This window comes from Polypterus senegalus, chromosome 12 (genome assembly GCF_016835505.1).
Source record: "Polypterus senegalus isolate Bchr_013 chromosome 12, ASM1683550v1, whole genome shotgun sequence".
Lineage (NCBI taxonomy): Eukaryota > Metazoa > Chordata > Cladistia > Polypteriformes > Polypteridae > Polypterus > Polypterus senegalus.
This window is the reverse complement of record NC_053165.1, coordinates 23,670,096-23,689,092: the sequence shown is the minus strand read 5'-3', so window position 1 is coordinate 23,689,092 and position 18,997 is coordinate 23,670,096. Positions and strand designations below refer to the sequence as shown.

Sequence of the window (18,997 nt, the reverse complement as noted above, 5' to 3'; positions counted from 1 at the left end):
TTTGACTTGTCAGCTTTATGCAGTTCAGCAGCAGTAAATACATTATTAATACATATGACACAGGAGACTTGGGCTTTGCAGACCCAGGAACTCTTTTCGGATGTGGTATGGATAATAAACAACTTCTACTTTTATAATTATTTTATTGTTCTGATAAAACACCCAACTTCTCAGCTCCCTAAAAATGTGCAATGTAATGATTGGTTATAACATATTCATCTTGATTAGATTAAAAAACTTCTAAAGTACAGTTTGCCTTCAGTTAAATAGTCAGTATTTACATTATATTTTATTTCTTCCACTCGAGCACTTAACAGGAACATTACAAGACATTCGTCCATTTAATGAAGCCTCATTTTTCGTTATGTTGGCAGAAAGCTGGCCCTTATTCTAGCAACAATAGTCGCTAAGCAGGTATGCCCGCCAGGAACATTTTACAGAATTTAGACTTAGGGTTGTTATATTACATCCAGGGCTAACTCATGCAATCTTTTTTTTTTTTTTGTTTGTTGTTTCTGAATTATTATTTTACATATGTGTTTTGGGGCGGCATGGTAGCGCAGTAGTAGTTCTGCTGGTAGTAGTCCCTGGTGACCCCTGTGTGTAGTTTGTATGTTCTCCCCGTGACTGCATGGAGAGTGCAACTCACTCCTGGTGTGTGTGTTTGTATATGAGTGTGTGCTCCCTGGCATCCTCTCCAGGGATTGCTCCTGACTTGCGCCTGATGCATGCTGGTATAGGATTCAGCTATCCCACTACTCTACCCCTGATAAACCGATTAAAAAAAATGGATTGATGTGTTTTGTTTGTAATTTTTGTATTTCGATGTTTTATTTTTATGTATTATTTATCATTTTTGTACTTTCTGTCATGTTTCCATTTATCCATTGTGGATGGAACTGCAAGAGGTGGGGCCACCATTACTTCACTGCTGAGGGACCACCCTCATCTTTTAAATTCAGGCTGAGGGTTAAGGTTCCTCATAGTGTTGTGTTTCAGCCCCACCAAATAGGGGTTCAAATTCATGGTTTAGGTCTTTTTTCATAATTTTATTATGTTAATTTTAATTTTGTTGATTGATTGCATTCTCTTTGTTTTCAATTGTGCCTGTGTTTGTAAGCTGCTGGGGTTTGGGTTATATTCCATGGCCCCTCAAACACTGCCAGGAACTGACCTATAAATCTGGAAGGTCTCCCACAGTTCTTGGTGGTTCATTTCAAATGCATGAGGGAGTTTTGGTGAGTTCTTCTGTTTATCTTGTGTTTCTGTTTTTTGATATCTTTTTTTTATTTTTTTACCCGTGTGCTTTGTTTTTGACTTTGCATTGTGATTTCTGCATCTTGACATGTGTTTTTAGGCAACACTAATTTGTTATTTTCTTATGGAGATTCACTTTGTGACTGAGCATTTTGGTGAATAATAAAATCTTTTTTTGTTTATGAAGCTTATGAGTTACCCCATTTACATAACCGAGGTGTATCCCCCTCTAGTGGGCATTATTGGAAGTGCTTTTGCAACTTTTTAGGACTTGTGTGCTTTGGAACGCCTAGTCAGAACACATAGAATCATTGTGCACTGTTGTGGAGCCAATTTTATTTGGCTCTTTTATGTTTTTTTCTGGATTTTTGATTCTGTCATTGTGGTTTCTGATTTTTGGATAATGGAATGGACTTGTTAGCTTGGCTTGCCTTTTTAAACACACCCTTTCAGCCTTATTTATTTGTTGATTTTTTCCTTGCCTTGCCATTCCTGCTGAAATCTATTACCACCTCCATTGTCTTCTGCGTATTAAGCTCTGGATGGTATTGACTGCACCAAGACACTAGATCAGGGGTGTCAAACTCTGGACCTGGAGGGCCGCAGTAGGTGCTGGTTTTCATTCTAACCCTTTTCCTACTCAGTTTCCAGTTTTCATTGTTAACTAACATCTTTTCCGTTCATTACAATAGCCCTGTTTTTAAGGATTCAGTCCTCTGAATTGATTCCTTTCTTCATTAAATGACAGCCAAACAGAAGTGAGATGTTAAATGAGCCAACAGATGACCAGCTAAACTGTGATTTCAAACTGCAACGAATCTCTTAATAAGCAGCCAATTCTTTCTGTTAATTAAACCCGTTATTTAATTCTGTGGCTTGTTGCTGCTCTCATTCTGCCACAGCAGACATTTCCAAAACTGTTGATTTTTCTGTTTTTTGCAGAACACCGTCCAAATGTGTTGGTGACCTGAGAGATCAACACCTTTCTTTATTTTCAGATATTGTGTGATGGGCACCGTGAGCTGGTCATGTGGTGGCTCATTTTGTGTCTCAATATTGTTTGGCTGCTAATTAAGGAAAAAGAAACATCTAGGCGGCCTCAGTCAAGTTAATTAAAATTAAGGCAAAAGAAGTTAAATAGCAGTAAAAACTGGTCACTAATGAAGAAGATGGTTAGAATGAAAACCTGCAGCCACTGCAGTCCTCCAGGACTGGAGTTCGACACCCGTGCACTAGATGATCGATCTCCCTCCTATAGGCAGACTTGCCTTGGTTAGAGGTGAGCCCAGTGAAGGGTTGTGTCATCTGCAAACTTCAAGACTTTAACAGACTAATGGCCAGTGGTGCAGTCGTTGGGATACAGGGAGAAGAGCAGAGAAGACAGCATGACGACAGGCAGTGCTGATGGTAAAGAGGTCGGAGGTATGTCTCCCCAGCTTCACCATTTACCTTCTGTTCGACTGTGATCCAGCTGGGAGAGCTTATTCTACTGCAAGCTTGGAATGAATGTATTAAATGCAAAACTAAAATCTATAAAGAAAACCCTAGTGTAATTTCCAGGAGAATCCAAATGCTGGAGAATGAAGTGGAGTGCCATATTAATTCCTTCGTCTAACAGAAATCATGCTCAAAGAGCAACAAACAATTGCAATCCAAGTGCAAAACTGTTAATCCAAAGATTGTAATCCAAATATATTAGCAAAAAGATCAAGAAGACAGCCAGCAAAAGCCAAGAAATAGCAACGCTCACCCAAAGAAATTCCAAATGACTTCAATCAAAACGCTGCCTGTGCTCCTTTCAACTGGGCTTAAATAGAAGGAGTGATGTCAAGGTGGTCCCGTCTCTTAAGGAAATACCCACAAAGAATATGTCACATATGCAGATATGTTTTTTTATTAACCAATAAAAACCAAATTAACAAAAATAACTTAAAAATAAGAAAATAATTCAAAACGAACAAAAACAACAACAAAACCTAAAATATACAAGAGTTCAGACTGTGACATAACACCCTGAAGGACTGCAGTCCTCACTAGCCTTTATAGGACAGGGAGCAGTCCACAGTCCAACAGTGATAGAGAGGTGGCCCTGCCTGTTGGGGAACCACCCACAAAACACAAGAAACAAGACAGAACTTATCTCATACATAGAAGCTAAATCGTACTCACAACTTACAAAGTATTATACAAATAATAACCATGAATAACATTGTGGTATAGCAGGTCTGCGACTCCAAAAGAATGGTTGGTTTTAAATAAATCCAGATATCCGTGTCAGTCTCCGTGGACGGAATTGCACGACCGCGGTGAGTTAATGAGGTAATTTGGGGCGAGTCGCACCAGGATGTGTGGGTGCGATTGTTCTCAATTGCTTCATCGGCTTCCTACGGTGTGTGATTAAGATGCTGCGCCCACAGAGCTGTATAAGTACGGGCCGGCACAAGGGGATGGAGGATCGAAGTTCGAGAAAGAGAATTGAGGTTAGACTACTGAAGTAGTCTCGGGTGGAAGATCTGGCCAACTTGAAGGGGAAGGCAGCACGAGCTGGGGCCCCGAGAAAGAACGTATGCTGTGGTGCTCTAGGGGCTAGTTCGATCCACTAAATAATATTGTCGGGTGGGGCGAACAGGACGGATGACCTCCCTATGGATCTGAGGAACGACTGCGGTTGCGTGAAGGAAGACAGGAGGAGAGTTGACCTTGGACGGTTTGGCTGCACGGCGTGGTGGCAGCCAAGATGGGGGTTGGTGGAATGAAGTTCATGGCTGCTGAGTCTCTGCTGACTACGTGAGTGATGGGTGAGCCGGGGAGATGAAGAAGGTGGTGGGCTGAAATTGTGAAGAGTTAATGACTGTATTTTAACCTCTGATTTTAATGGATTTATTTATTATGGTTTTTATCCCCCACTTTTCACATGGTTTTTATGGCTTTATTTATGGACATTTGGAACACTGCACTGTGGACACTGGTTTTTAATAAAAGCACCTTGGCACTTTTCCACCATCCCCTTGCTCTTTGTGAGGTTTGTCCCCATTTCTCAGTCATACCTATCGACGGTGTTGTGTTCTAGAGGCTTCCATAAGTGAAGAGGGAGTCTGGAGGGGACACACACCGTCACGAACATCATAAACAATAATATTAAAAATTAAAAAAAAAAAAAGAATTTAAGGATAAGTAAAACATAACAGCCAGTCAACCTAACCTATACCTGTTTGAGATCAGAATGAACAACAGCTCGGTCACAAGGAGAACACGCATCCTTTACATTCACACTCTTAAATGTATCTCATTTTTGTTGTTTAAAAGTCATCATGCATTTCTTCACCAATTACTTTACACAATGGGAATTCGAAAGTGTTTTATAATTAGATACTTTAGTGTCCACAGATTAAAAAGTAATTATAACCCGCATGTGGACACACCTCTCATTACATTTCATTAAATCCTTCCTAGCATTGTTTAACACCTTATACACTTAAATTGTGCAAGTTGTCACTGTCATTAAAGTATGGATTGGATTATTTTAAGCTCTTATATATGCAATGGATCTGTGCCAGTGATAGCCTTGACTTCAGAGAGAGAGGAGTCTGTGCAACCTGGCAGACGACAGCTGCAGGATTAAGAGTGGCAATCTGGTTAATACTCTTTAGCACCTGCCTGCATCTTTTGATTTCATTTCAAAATGGTAGCAGGTATTTTTCCCGATTTCATTGGGTTTTAAAGAAGATGTGCATATTTCCTCTACTCATCTCAAGTGGGGAAGCTGAAGCATTCCTTAGGCATAAGCTCCTTATGTTTGTAGACAATTTTGGCAAGTTCATCATAACCGCATTCAGTTCAAAGTGTGTGCACTGTTTTGTGTGCTCTGGAGAATTATTTGAACAAAAGGAAATCTTTCAGGTGATTTATTTGTGGAACGACCACTTATAATGTATAGTCATTTCAGTTATGGAGTATAATGTACAGTACATCTTCATCGCATAATTAAGGCATATTGGAGCATGTGAAGTGAGATGATCATGTAATTCAAGCTAATATTGGCTTTAAAAAATGGAATTGTAGTTTCAAACATTGAATCTCCCAATGTCCAACCAATTAGTTCCAGTACTGACTCTAGCCACTAGCCCTTTTTCCCCTGGATTTTCTGTTTTTATGGGAAAAATTATTTTGTGAGATATTCTACCTTTGGGGTATCTAGAAAGCTCAAAAATATCACTGTTATTATACAGTAGCTGCCAAATACTTCAATCCTCTTGAGGAAATAAAATTGAAAGTGGTGCTCACAGTCTGAAAGCGTCCATTTTCACTTCCGTGTTTCGTGGAGTGTATGCCAGTCTCTCCAGTCTGTGCTAATAGTAGCAGGCCTGGTTCCAGTGGCTGCAAACGTATCTGTGCTTTACAAAAAGAGCTGCATATATATGTACTAGTAATAGGATGTCAGGGCCGAAAGGGTTAGTAGGAACTTTAGGTGTATTTTAGTTTTGTCAATGGGTGATTGTGACATACATGTGTAACTCATCCTTGTGTATGTCTGAGATGCTCCATCAAGCAGAAGATCAGCTCACCCATGCAGTTTTCCAGACCACCACTAAATTATCCCAAAGTTCTCCAGTTGTGAATATGAATTTTAAATTTAACAATGGGACATAGGTCTACAATTCAAATGCTTGTTTGTCTCACATTCCATTTCTGTCCAAAAGCGCCTATTCAGGAGGTGATTCATTTAAAAATATTTTATTAAAAACATGGGTGTTTGGAACTTTCTGAGCATATGATTGGGTGACTTGACAGGTGGATTATGGGGCAGGAATAATGTGAAATTTTTTGATGAATGTTGTAATGGATCCTATAGACGTCTATTCTGTCAGAAATTTTGTTTTCTCTATTTTGCATGAAAACACGAGATTAAAGTTTTTCTTGGCCATTTGTACAAAGTACATGAGGTAAATAACATATGAAAAACATTCTTTTTGGATGGAGTATTCCTTTAATATTCCTGTTTTGGCTCACCTTCATAGAAAACTATTCTAGAAGCTCATTAAAATTAAATTGTAATTGCATTATTTTGCAAAAGTATTGCCTGCTGCAGTCGGTGTCATCAGGCATGCACATGCTGCACCACTCATCTAATGACAGCTCCAGAAGGGGGGGGGGCTTGTAAGCACATGCGTAGCATGCGATCAACTGGCAAGAACCGAACAGAAATGATCAGGGTACACATTTAATCCTGCATGTGCTGAGGTGTAAATTTAATCCGCCCAGTTTTGGGTTACAGGGAACCAGAGATTATCGCAGCAGCACTGGGTGTAATGCAAAAAGGAAACATGATGGATGGTATACCGGTCTTTTGCTGGGCACAGTCGCACAACCAATGAGAAAAGAGTATGCTGGATGCAATCCACTAACGGAAACCTATAAATAAAGTATCTGTATCTCGTGAGAAGCGGACAGCCAGACAGACAGACAGACAGGTAGACGTTGGATTTTATATATATATATATATATATATATATATATATATATATATATATATATATATATATATATATATACATACTAGCAAAATACCCGCACTTCGCAGCGGAAAAGTACTGCCTTAAAATTTTTATTAAGAAGAAAATTAAACCTTTATAAAATGAGGGAAAATATACCAAAAATTATTTGTTAAGGATCTCTTTGTATACCACATTGTAAGTTCGGCCCTCTGGTTGTAACATGACCAAGCTGTGCGCTGAGCTTACTCTTGAGCATGAAACGTACAGTTGGCCATGTGAACAGTAATCTTGTTTCAAATCTCACAGCTTGGATTGCTGCTGTCATAATTGGTTTGAGTTTCATGGTTTGTTTCAATTACGACAGTATTTGCAGGATTTGTTGTATTGAAGTGACATTCGGCATCTGTCAAGCGTTGTAAGCATACAACCGGTTTCATCGATAACTTCACATCCAGCTTTTGAGAGTTTAAACATTCATAAACATCAAAGTGTCCACTACTGAAATCGTCACCCGTGAATCTAAGATGTTTAAGAGTCATTGGTGGTTGTCGAAAGGTGTAAAATATTTGGCCATTTCGGTACACTTGAAAGTGACAACCGAACAATTCAGCGGCAGCCATCAACTTAGGGCTTAAGTATTTCACTCTTCTAGTGCTCCTGTGTAGTATAATTATCTCCTGTACAGTCATCAGTCCACACCTTGAACCTGTCCCAGTCATTCAATACATAAGACACAATGTTCCTCCGGATATCAAGAGTTAGCCTGATATGACCGTGCAATATGTAACAAAGAGAATGGAAAAGGTAGGTGGTATCTCCGGGCATGGAAACCACTCGGTAAGTGACAGTTCTTTGATCGATGGTGATCACCTTGATAGACATGTTAATGGGGGTACGGTTGGAATGATAAAGGAAATGGGTACCTGAACAATGTAAAGTAAGTCTAAAATACCTACACAATAACTATAATCGTAATAAATGAACAATAAAACAGTGGAGAAGCTGTGAATTAAATAAAAAGGCTGTAGTTATTAGCAGGGAGACATGAATCCCGCAAGGAAGGGAATGTAGAGACTGGAGCGACGGACGGCCTTATATAGGCAGGCAGCCAACAACGTGGGAGGCGTTGGGATGGGGGACCCAACACCGCCTCAAACAGTGACTCAGCTGCAGGCTATGGACGTATATATGTACGTAAGTAGGATGCAGTTAGCGTTGGGAACCCGCGTACCAAATGTATTGAAGATGGGCCCATAAGTAACAAAGACCACTGAAAAGTTCAATATGGCGGCCGACAGTGGCATCATACCACCGAAATAAGTACCAAATTTCAGCCTTCTACCTACACGAGAAGTTGGAGAATTAGTGATGAGTGAGGGCTTTGCCTTTTATTAGTATATATATATATATATCGATATATCTATATAGATAGATAGATAGATAGTTGATACACTCTATTTCACTTAAACATTTTGGTAAGTAAATGGATGTTTTGGTAATCGGAGAATAAGGAAATGATGGCACTGTACTTCTTATATCCAAAGTGTTATCTCTACAAGGATCAATTCATAGATGGTGATGCTTCCAATACTGAATAATTAAATCCAAGGAATGTAGCATTTTTTTCTCTGAAAAGATCATTAGACCGGTGTACCCTTTGTCAAGGAGCTTCATGGGGGCAGAATCAGAGAAGAGGTGACTAATTGTTATGGATGTGCTTAACCTTTTGTGTGAAGCCAATAATTCTTGTCCCTGGTTTAAAATTATATTCAGATATGCTATTGACATTTGTATTATAGGTTCATTATGTTCTCTTTTTTGAGCCTTATTTGAAAAGTAATATGCAATGCTATACTTTACATTTTCATTAATTTTGGGATAATGGTAAATCTCTTACATATTGTGATACTTCAAAGAAATAAACATTCTTCTTTGTCACATTCGTAAAAGCTTTTCCTCTTCTCGTCTGAATATAGATTCCTTTAAACTGCTGTAATTGACAGGATCCACTTTTTTAATTCACCCACTTATGCAAAAGGTTCTCTCATTTTTACTTCAAGTGTTCCAGGCATTCTTAACATCATTAAAAATATTTGCCACCATAACAGAATTGCCATTGTTGCAATATATTCATAAAGTAGATTAATGGTGAAAATACTCTGAGGTATGCTATGCAAAATTTTGATAAAAATAAATATAAAGGCATGATAGGAAATCATTTATATTTGTCCCCCTTAATAGGCCAAAAATTGTCCATAATGCTGCTGGAAATTATTCTAGCAATTCACCCTCTCTGCTAAATCGGCTCATGCAGAAAGAAATCAGATAGTGTGAAATATGAAAATTGCTCGTTAAGCACTTGGGAACACGATGGGATTTTCGAAAGTTCGCCTGTGATCCCATCAGTACCTACTTAGTCACTTAAATTAATTTTTGCAAAAAAAAAAATATATTAATTAATGAAAACTCTTACTCCCCTAGTTATTGGAATGAAATGGTGATTACTGAACTAAATCAAGGCACTTAAAAAAAGTCTTTGAAAAGAAATATCTGCCTTAATTTAGGAATAGCAAGATAGAGGTTTAATTCCCTGTATTATTTTTATTATTGCAAATTAAGTTGGCACAGTGGAGCTGACTTAACTAAGCACAGAATGAAGTTTCGATCTCACAGGCTGCATCAGAAATTCAGGGATTCAAAACTTAGCAGTGAATATCAATAAGAAAGCAATGAGTGGTGTCCATCATGTGCTTTTTTAATACGCACACACACACACACACACACACATATATATATCAATACATGCCATATTTATGAATCCTGGTTGCAAGTATGTCTTCAGCCACTCCCGTTCAGTTGCTTCCAGTTTCTGGTTTTCTCAGGACTCAGAGCTTTGTTGGGTCATCAGATTCATTTTCCCCTTCTTCAGATTTGCATAACAAGATAGGTCTGCATAATGAGATATCATGCAGCTTACTACTACTGTTATGCAAATCTTATTTTGACGAGCAGTCATAGTTAATCAGTGTACTATTTCCTATTTCACCGCAGGCATTGTGTTTTCCTCAGTGCAGGAGGTAGAACTAAGATACACGTGGCTGGCTTAGGCTAAAGCTAGGTGGCTCAGCACACAACTGAATTAGTTACAATCACTGCATGGCAGAGATTATAATTATCTTGAGCAAAAATATTACCTAATTTTGATATACTTAAAATATGCAAGCAGTATCTATACACCAATTACTTTCAGCAATTTAATAAATATGCCTGGAGAATATTATGAAGCCTGCATGAAAATTGAACCCACACATTACCTCGGGCTGAGTGTCATTGATTGGAACACTTTGTTCATTTAGGATTGCGTTGGTGTTTGAAGACATGGTAAAGATTCAGGGCTCAGAAGAGTAAATGCTCAGTGTCCCTGAGTATTTAGATTTGCTTTGTGAAACTTTTTTTTTATGTCACATGCACTCATCTCTGGAAAGCACTAAGTTTAAAGGACTTAGAGCAAGGCAAAGATGAAATTGTCAACCCACCTGCACTTTCAATTTAAAACCTATTCAGTTCTTCTGTGATGCAAGAAATACTGGACTTTTTAAGGCGACCATTTGCTTAGATGATCTTTTTTTTTTCTTTCTCCTCTTGTCCTGAATCTGTTCTTTCCACCCCTTTGGTTGGGATGGTGGAGCTTGGCTTGTTTTAGCCAGTGGAGTAAAATTAAATACCTGTGCCCAATGATGCAGTATTACCTTTATCATAAAAATTATAATGAAATGGTGTGTTAGACTGCTGGTTAAAACAACTTCTTTTAACACATTACCCCATAGATGCTGACTGATGGTCTCATTTTTTTGGAATTATCTCTTAGCTTCTGCGTTAAGGTAGAGAACTGAACTGATCTGACTGTGAGGTTGTGATCCTAAAAATAAAGCATGTGTTTCTGTGGCTCATGTGTCACCATTTCACCAAGCAAGCCATTTTCTGCAATAAGCAAGGGTATTATGTGCTTGATCTTTTGGGATCCTGAGTTGACACATCGCTATTCTGCATATTTTGAACAAACCGCCACACTATTTTTTTTTTCCTTTTGAGAAGCACTGGATAAATATGGCTACTGGCAACACACAAGGGATCAAAGCAGGTGACATTAAACTTTTTTGCTACATGTGACGTGTGCAGTTTATTGGTTACATTACATAGTGACACCCTTAAGTCCTATCCTTAATACCATTAGTTGAAGTAAAGGACCTCTCCAATTTCAGTCCCGTCTGAATTGCTCATGTCGGTAACTTTTTACAGACCTTACATTCACATCTCAATAAAGATCATACCATTCATAAAAAGTCCGTAAATATAACCCCAAAGTTAAGCCAGTCCCAAGGGGAGCACCATTTCAGTAAAACTGCATCATTTGTGCGATTTGGATGAGACTAAAATTAGAGACGTTGTTGTGTGCGCTAAATAGCAGTGCACTGATATGCTCAATTTTTATTAAAAAGCAGGGGTTTTTGCCCTTTGAGGTGTTCAAGAACATATCGTTATAAAACAAGGTTGCTAATATGGTCCGAGCAGACGGTATGAATCAAAATGCATAAGTTAACTGCTATTACTCAAAAGACAAGAACGGGGAAATGTGGGTATGGAGTACTGGTGCGTACTGGCCCACTTAAAATTACTAACATTACCCCTCCTCCTGGTGTAAGCCTAATCCTGTCTGAATAGGACTTCAAAATTACTAAGTTCCTCTGGTAATCTTTATTTCACTTCACCTCCAGGTTACAACAAATCTTCCTGAATAGGACTTGAGTTACTCTGTTTACTGCTGTGCCGGTATGCTGTACCAGATTGATTTCGTCCTGTCCGTTTGCTGTAGGAGCTTCAGGATCTCAGCACGTTTATCATGTCCTTGCTGGGAGCACAGATTCACTTCTCCTGTTGCTAACTTCTGGTCAGCCATGACCTAAAGATTAATATCATCCAAAAGCTCTGTGTCAGACCTGTAAATGCCAAATGGATTTTGGCAGTGTCATCACAATAGGGATCTTCAAGGACACATCATCATATTTCTTTACACCTTGTTAGATATGTCACTAGATATGTCACAGTTCAGTAGCTTGATAGTAACAGAAATGGTGTTTCTACCAGGAACATATGCTTTCCATTATGACTTTTATATTGCTGTGGATATTCACATTAACTCAAAAATACTATCGCCATTTTCCCAAGAATGTTTCATTATCCCATCGTTCATACAGTAGCAATTAATCAGTTCAATAAGAATATTTCTTTCTTTACCCTAAGTCTCCATCTTAGATCTTTTTTCTAAAATATTAATAGCTGCTTCCTAGAAAAATGAACATATAACATAAACAGGAGAAGCATTCCCATAATTCTGTGAAGAAGATCTGCCTCTTCCCCTCATTTGTTGGTCAAGAGTCCTGTCTTCCATTCAAAAGCACAGTATTGTGGGAATGCCTTTGTTGTTTTTATTTTACACTGAAAGAAGTATTAATAATATTTTAGCTAAAATGCCTGCATTTTGCATGTTTGGAGCATACTACTGGATAATGGAGATGTGGATTTTGCTACACGAATAACGATTTTTTTTTTCTTTCTTCTTGGACTTTTCCACATCGTTTCAATTATTATTAATATTATTATTATTATTAGGGTCTGTTAAATCATAAAAGTTTTTCTTTCGTTCTGTATAAAAAACTGCATGGGGGCAAGTAATGTATAAAAATAATATTATTTAACATTTTGAAAAATATGCTTCAGTTCCAGAATACAAACTGAAATACACATCAAGAAGTCAAGGAGATAAAACTTCAGCAGCAAGAAGCTACAGTATGTGCTGTAATGAGGCGTCAGATTTGAATTATACACTGACTCAAATAGTTGGCCTTGCCTTTTATACCACGTATTCGAGACTAGCATTTATTAAAATAAACTCAAAACGCAACCTGCAGTAAGATGAGACAATCACAAGCATCATGTTGAACTTTTGTCTTAACTTAAGCAGCTCACGTTATTATTTAAATGAATTTCATTCTGTACGTTAGCAAAGTCTTAAATCGCATTAACTGCAATAATGGCAGGTAATGTTGTACCATTTAATGGCAGTCTGCCAGGCACAAAATGTTTTCTATTTTTTTTATAATTTTGCATTCTAATTGTCCAGAGGTCAGTCCTTTGTTTAAAGTCATATCACACGTTCACTGCAGATGGAGTAACAAAGCGATTGTAACCAAGGATAAGCTCAGACCAGCCCTTCCAAATGTCACAATTCACCTCCAGACTCTACCTTTCAAGAGCAAGGATTGCAACTTTCATATGAATATTTTATCATTAATATTTGTTTCAGGCATTGCTGACTTAGAGAAATATGATAATTATTAGCTTTGCATTTATGTATATGACAATTCTTTTCGTTAATAAGAAAACTTTAAAAAATGTTGGGAGATATTTGTCTTAAAGTTGAGACTTACTAATATGGATGTACATTTTGTTTGGACCAGACTACTAATACCTGAAGGTGATGCTAGATGCAATAAATATGTTGTAAAACCCATCATTGTATTCAGCAATAGTGCTGTAATCCACTACCATATTTTAATAGTATTTGTACAGTGGATTCAGAAGGTACTCAAGATGCAAGATGCCTTTATTGTCTCTGTATAATACAATGAAATATTATTTGGAGCAAGCCTATAGATGTCTTAGATAAAAGTGCATAAGAGTATATAATAAACTAGGTAAACAAACTATGAGAAGCACAGTTACTATTAATGGTTCCAAATATTCAACAGAGTAAAAGTAAAGGTAAACAAATAAACATAAATAGATAAATAATAAATGAAGTCACAGTGAAGATTACAGTCAGTGTAATGATTATGAGTTCCACATAATTTTCTATTGTTGCCCAGCAAACCACACTCAGTACCCACAATGCCAAAATGAAAACATGTTTTCAGAAAGATGTACGAATATATTAAAAATACAAAAGTGAAACTTCTCATTTATGTAATTATTTACACCCTTTGTGATGGGTCTAAATCATCGTCGGGCAACCGGTGCACCGTGGAATTTTCTAGGGGCGCCGTGAAAACTTTTGTAAAATATTTAAAATTGCTAGTGTTTTTGAACTTTTGGTGGATTAAAAAGATAATGTTTAAAAAATATATATTTTATGTTGGAAAAACAGATAACGGAATACTTAGAGAAATGTTGTCTAAGAAATGCGAGAGACTTCAAATGATCGACAAGGAAATGCGCGTCTGTCTTCCTCGCATCAATCTCATATGTGCTGAAAAACAATCTCAACGTTCACATTAATTAAATTTAAGATTTATCCTTTGATTCCTTTATAAATAAAAAGTCTTTCAAATTTGTAAAATTAGCTGTTTTTATTGGTGATTGTCCATAGATTGTGTCGTCATGACTTTATTTATGGGCAGTCCCTCAGGTACGCCGTGAAAGAAAATTTTTGGAGTTAGTGCGCCGCAACTCGAAAAAGGTTGCCTTTCACTAGTCTAAATACTTTGTGAGTCCACTGTAATTTATTGTTAATCAATCCTATAGCAATTTGTGATAAAAAAAAAAGTAGTTAATATCCAAAAAAAATGATGTAGTAAAAACTATAGTGCTCTAGTAGCAGTAATGTTAAAACGTAATCAGTAGGCTGAACATTTGTAGAAAAAGCAATACAAAGCCATTATAAAACACTTTTTGTTTCATTTATTTGGAGCTTAATCTCACCTCCATTCTGAAGTTCTAGATTTGTAAATTGTAGTGGATTTTCGTGTTTATCAATATTGAAGTTTTTACTGAACTGTATGTATCTGCAGTTTTGTTTAGATTTATGTCATGACTGGGATATTTGTACAAATAATTATTTTGTAATGAATCCACTTGTGATGTTTTTAAGGAGCTCAATCACCAAAGTCATACATCTTTTTATTTTTCCTTTTAGAATGTGGAGTATTACAAGCTAACATCTGAGCAGTTCCATGAAGCTGCCAATGAAGCAGAAGCCCATATAAAGTAAGTTGTTTGATAGTCAAGAAAGTCTTTGGCATTTAATCCTCAACTTTGAATCAGTGAATGGTGGTACAAGTGAAGAGTTTTAATATATAAATTGCTCAAAAAATTAAAGGAACACTTTTAAAGCACATCAGATCTCAATGGGGAAAAAATCCTGCTGGATATCACTACTGATATGGACTGGTAATGTGTTAAGAACGAAAGGATGCCACATCGTTTGATGGAAATGAAAATTATCAACCTACAGAGGGCTGAATTCAAAGACACTCCAAAAATCAAAGTGAAAAAGTGTGGCAGGCCAATCAAGTTTACAGAAATTTCATTGTAGCAACTCCAAATCATAATCAGTAATTTGTATGGCCCCCACGTGCTCGGGGCATGCCTGACAGTGTCGGTGGGCATGCTCCAAATGAGACGACAGATGGTGTCCTGGGTGATCTCTTCCCAGATCTGGACCAGGGCATCACTGAGCTCCTGCACAGTCTGAGGTGCAACCTGGCAGCATCAGGTGGACTGAAACATAATGTCCTATAGGTGACACCACCAAACCGGTCATGCTGAACGATGTTACAGGCAGCATAATGTTCTTCATGGCTTCTCTAAACCCTTTCACATCTGTCACATGTTCTCAGGGTGAACCTGCTCTCATCTTTGAAAAGCACAGGAAGCCAGTGGTGGACCTGTTAATTCTGGTATTTTATGGCAAATGCCAATCAAGCTCCACAGTGCCAGGCAGTGAGCACAGGGCCCACTAGAGGACATTGGACCCTCAGGCTACCCTCATGAAGTCTGTTTCTAATTGTCTGGTCAGAGACAGTCACACCAGTGACCTGCTGGAGGTCATTTTGTAGGCTCTGGCAGTGCTCATCCTGTTCCTCCTTGTCCAAAGAAGCAGATATCGGTCAGTCCTGCTGATGGGTTAAGACCTTCTACAGCCCTGTCCAGCTCTCCTAGAGTAACTGCCTGTCTCCTGGAATCTCCTCCATGCCCTTGAGATTAGTGCTGGTAGACACAGCAGACCTTCTGGCAATGGCACGTATTGATGTGCCATCCTGGAGAAGTTGGACTACCTGTGCCACCTCTGTACGGTCCAGGTATCGCCTCATGCTACCAGTAGTGACCCTGACCATAGCCAAATGCAAAATGAGTGACAAAACAGATGAGGAGGGAAAAATGTCAGTGGCCTCCACCTGTTAACCCATTCCTGTTTTGGGGGTCGCCCCTCTGGTGCACCAGTTTGTAAATTTATTAACACCAAAGCAGCTGAAACTGATTAACAACCCCCTCTGCTACTGAACTGACCAGATCAACAGCCCAGAAGTTTCACTGACTTGATGCTATACTCCGATTAAAAAGTGTTCCTTTAATTTTTTTGAGCAGCATATATATATATATATATATATGGAGAGAGAGAGACAAAAGCAAATCTAATATACTGTAAACTCTTATCAACTTTTTAGATTATTATCACCTAGCAAAATTGACTGTGTTATTTTTCGGATACGTTTTTAGGTGTTTTCCTATAATATGATTGCCATGTCTATCTGTCTGTCTGTCTGACACATGTAGTCTTCAAGAGAATTTGTCACGCCAACTCCATTTTCGTTGAGATTTCTCGAATTAAGAGTGCTGTACAAAGTTTTCAAATTTCAAAATCTCCCAATCAAAAGTATTGTTGAATTTGTAAACTCGTCTGTTGTAAAACAGAGAAACGTTTAGAGCAACTTCAGTTGCGGAGTTGTTTATGGTTTCAAATTTACCTTGAGAGAGGTTACTTCAACTTGAATATTTTGTACGTTTTTTTCTCTTTCACTCTTCCGAAACCCAGTTTTGACAGCAAAACCAATCCCTAACACAAGTTAGTCGAACGCTAGGTAGGTGCGTCCCCACAGTTCGCTTGTACAGCTGCTCGCCTCTCTTGCCACTTTCGGTGAGTTAGCCATAAACGTATAAATTATTTGAAGAGGAAAGGAATTGTGAATTATCTAAGTGTCGCTTTGTAGGCACAAAGTGAACAAATATTTACTCACTATTTATCTTACGCTAAAACCAGCCTCATGTCTGTATTATCTGCATATTATTATTGTAGGAACAGACTTTATCTACCTGCAGCTCAAAGGCGTTTGCACTTATTAATTACACAGGAAAAGTAGAAAACTCCTAATTGACGTAAACAATGAGGTGGGTTTAGGAAAGGAACTGAGGTTGAAATATAAGAAGAAAATGAAAGGCACAGGGTGTACAATAAAGACTACACTGTGCTATGAAGTTTCTTCAGACACTGTTCCTGCAGACTGCCAGATTGGAACAGAATTACTGCTTGCTGTTGTGCCGAAAGAGTTGCTTAGCCGTAAAATGTACAATAAAGGTTAAGGTTCATCCACGCTAATAGACATGCTTTTGCGTGTCTGTTTTTCTTGAAACTGAAATGAAATCTTTAAGTTAAGTGTCCACTTTGGTAATCCCTTTTGACAATACATTGGGTCCTTTCCAAGTTCTAAGTAATTTATATCATTTTAATGAATTATTCTCTTTTAACTAATGTTAATAGCTAGATGGGAAACTAAATGCAGTTGCATGTTTCTTGACATGGGTTAATTTTTATTGTGATCTTATCCTATTACTGTTTATTTCATTTGGATCAATTTATTTAGTTTGGTAATTTACTTTATTGTTGATATAAGTTGGCATATATTGGGTAACTGAGTGGTATTGTTACTAAGGCTGAGAAAGAGGAAGTTGTATTTTATTCACTAAATACCTGCTGGGGTTGTTATTTGACTTTTAATCTTTCTACGACCACTTTTGTTATTTTAAATAAAGCCTTTAATATTTTAATTAAAAACTTTGCATTAATAATTATTCAATATTTGTCTGACACTACAGTGTATCGACAAAGTTCCAGGTCTTCTCTTCATCATGCTCCAAAGCAGACAACAGTTTTACCTTGAGATTTCAACAGATATTAACCCCTTTTTGAATATATGTTATGTTTATGAAATATAAACTACATTTAGTCATAGATACTCAACAAATAACAACAGCACATCAATCAATGCCATTTTTATATCACTTGCCTTGGAATCTGCTGTTTTTTACTACTATTGAGCCACCACAAACCTAGTTGGGCTGTGTTTTTTAACTACGTGTCATTATAAAATGCTGTTAAAAAGTATGTTCAATGTTTAATGTAGTCTACTAGTGCATGGGATTGCACTAATCACCATCACCACAGTGAAAGTTTAAGATTGTACGCGCAAACTCACACCCAAGGCAATAGAGAACACTGCAGGGCCAATTGGTCCAGCACCTCAGCCACACTCAGGCTTGCAGCATCCAGCACAAAGACAATTTCACCTTCTACAAGAAGCAATATTTTTCCTTATAATGAATTGAGATAAGATAGAAAATTGAAAAAAGAGAAGACAAATGTCTTACAAACATTTGAATTATATGTTAAATACTAGCAAAATACCCGCGCTTCGCAGCGGAGAAGTAGTGTGTTAAAGAAGCAATGAAAAGAAAAGGAAACATTTTGAAAATAACGTAACCTGATTGTCAATGTAATTGTTTTGTCACTGTTGTGAGTGATGAGTGTTGTCGTCATATATATATATATATATATATATATATATATATATATATATATATATATATATATATATATATATATATATATATATACACACATAAACATATATATATATATACATATCTATACATATACACATATATAAACATATATATACATATACATACATATCTACATATATACACACACAACTATTTCGTATCAGTGCAATACGCTGTTTGTTAAAACGGTTGACTCCCGCTCTTACGTGCAATAACAAATCAAATCTTAAGTTTATTTAATTAATTTTATTTTGCACAACATCTTGTTCTTAAAGTACCTGAATGTTACACCATGCATACATTTTCTAACTTGTTAAATATTTCAATTTTCAATGTTTGAGGTCACTCAGTAAATTTCATTGGTTTAAGCATTTCAGTTGGTATTTCAGAACTTTTAGAACAGAAAGATAAAATACAGTGAAACCTCGGTTTGCGGGTATAATTTGTTTCAGAAACGTGCTTGTAATCCAAAGCACTCATATATCAAAGCGAATTTCCCCATAAGAAATAATGGAAACTCACATAACTCAATTCACAACTCACAAATATTTATATAAAAAATATTAATA

The 18,997-nt window shown here is 37.2% G+C and overlaps 1 protein-coding gene across 2 annotated transcripts in view; it reads left to right on the top strand.

Annotated features, from left to right (window-relative positions):
* The window catches only part of chchd6a (coiled-coil-helix-coiled-coil-helix domain containing 6a), a 546,344-nt gene that overhangs the window by 213,753 nt on the left and 313,594 nt on the right, over nucleotides 1-18,997 (top strand). For both annotated transcript variants that reach the window (XM_039771514.1, XM_039771516.1), the window contains one exon: nucleotides 14,725-14,795. In XM_039771514.1, coding sequence (XP_039627448.1) covers nucleotides 14,725-14,795 — 71 coding nt within the window. The remainder of the gene's footprint in view (nucleotides 1-14,724; nucleotides 14,796-18,997) is intronic.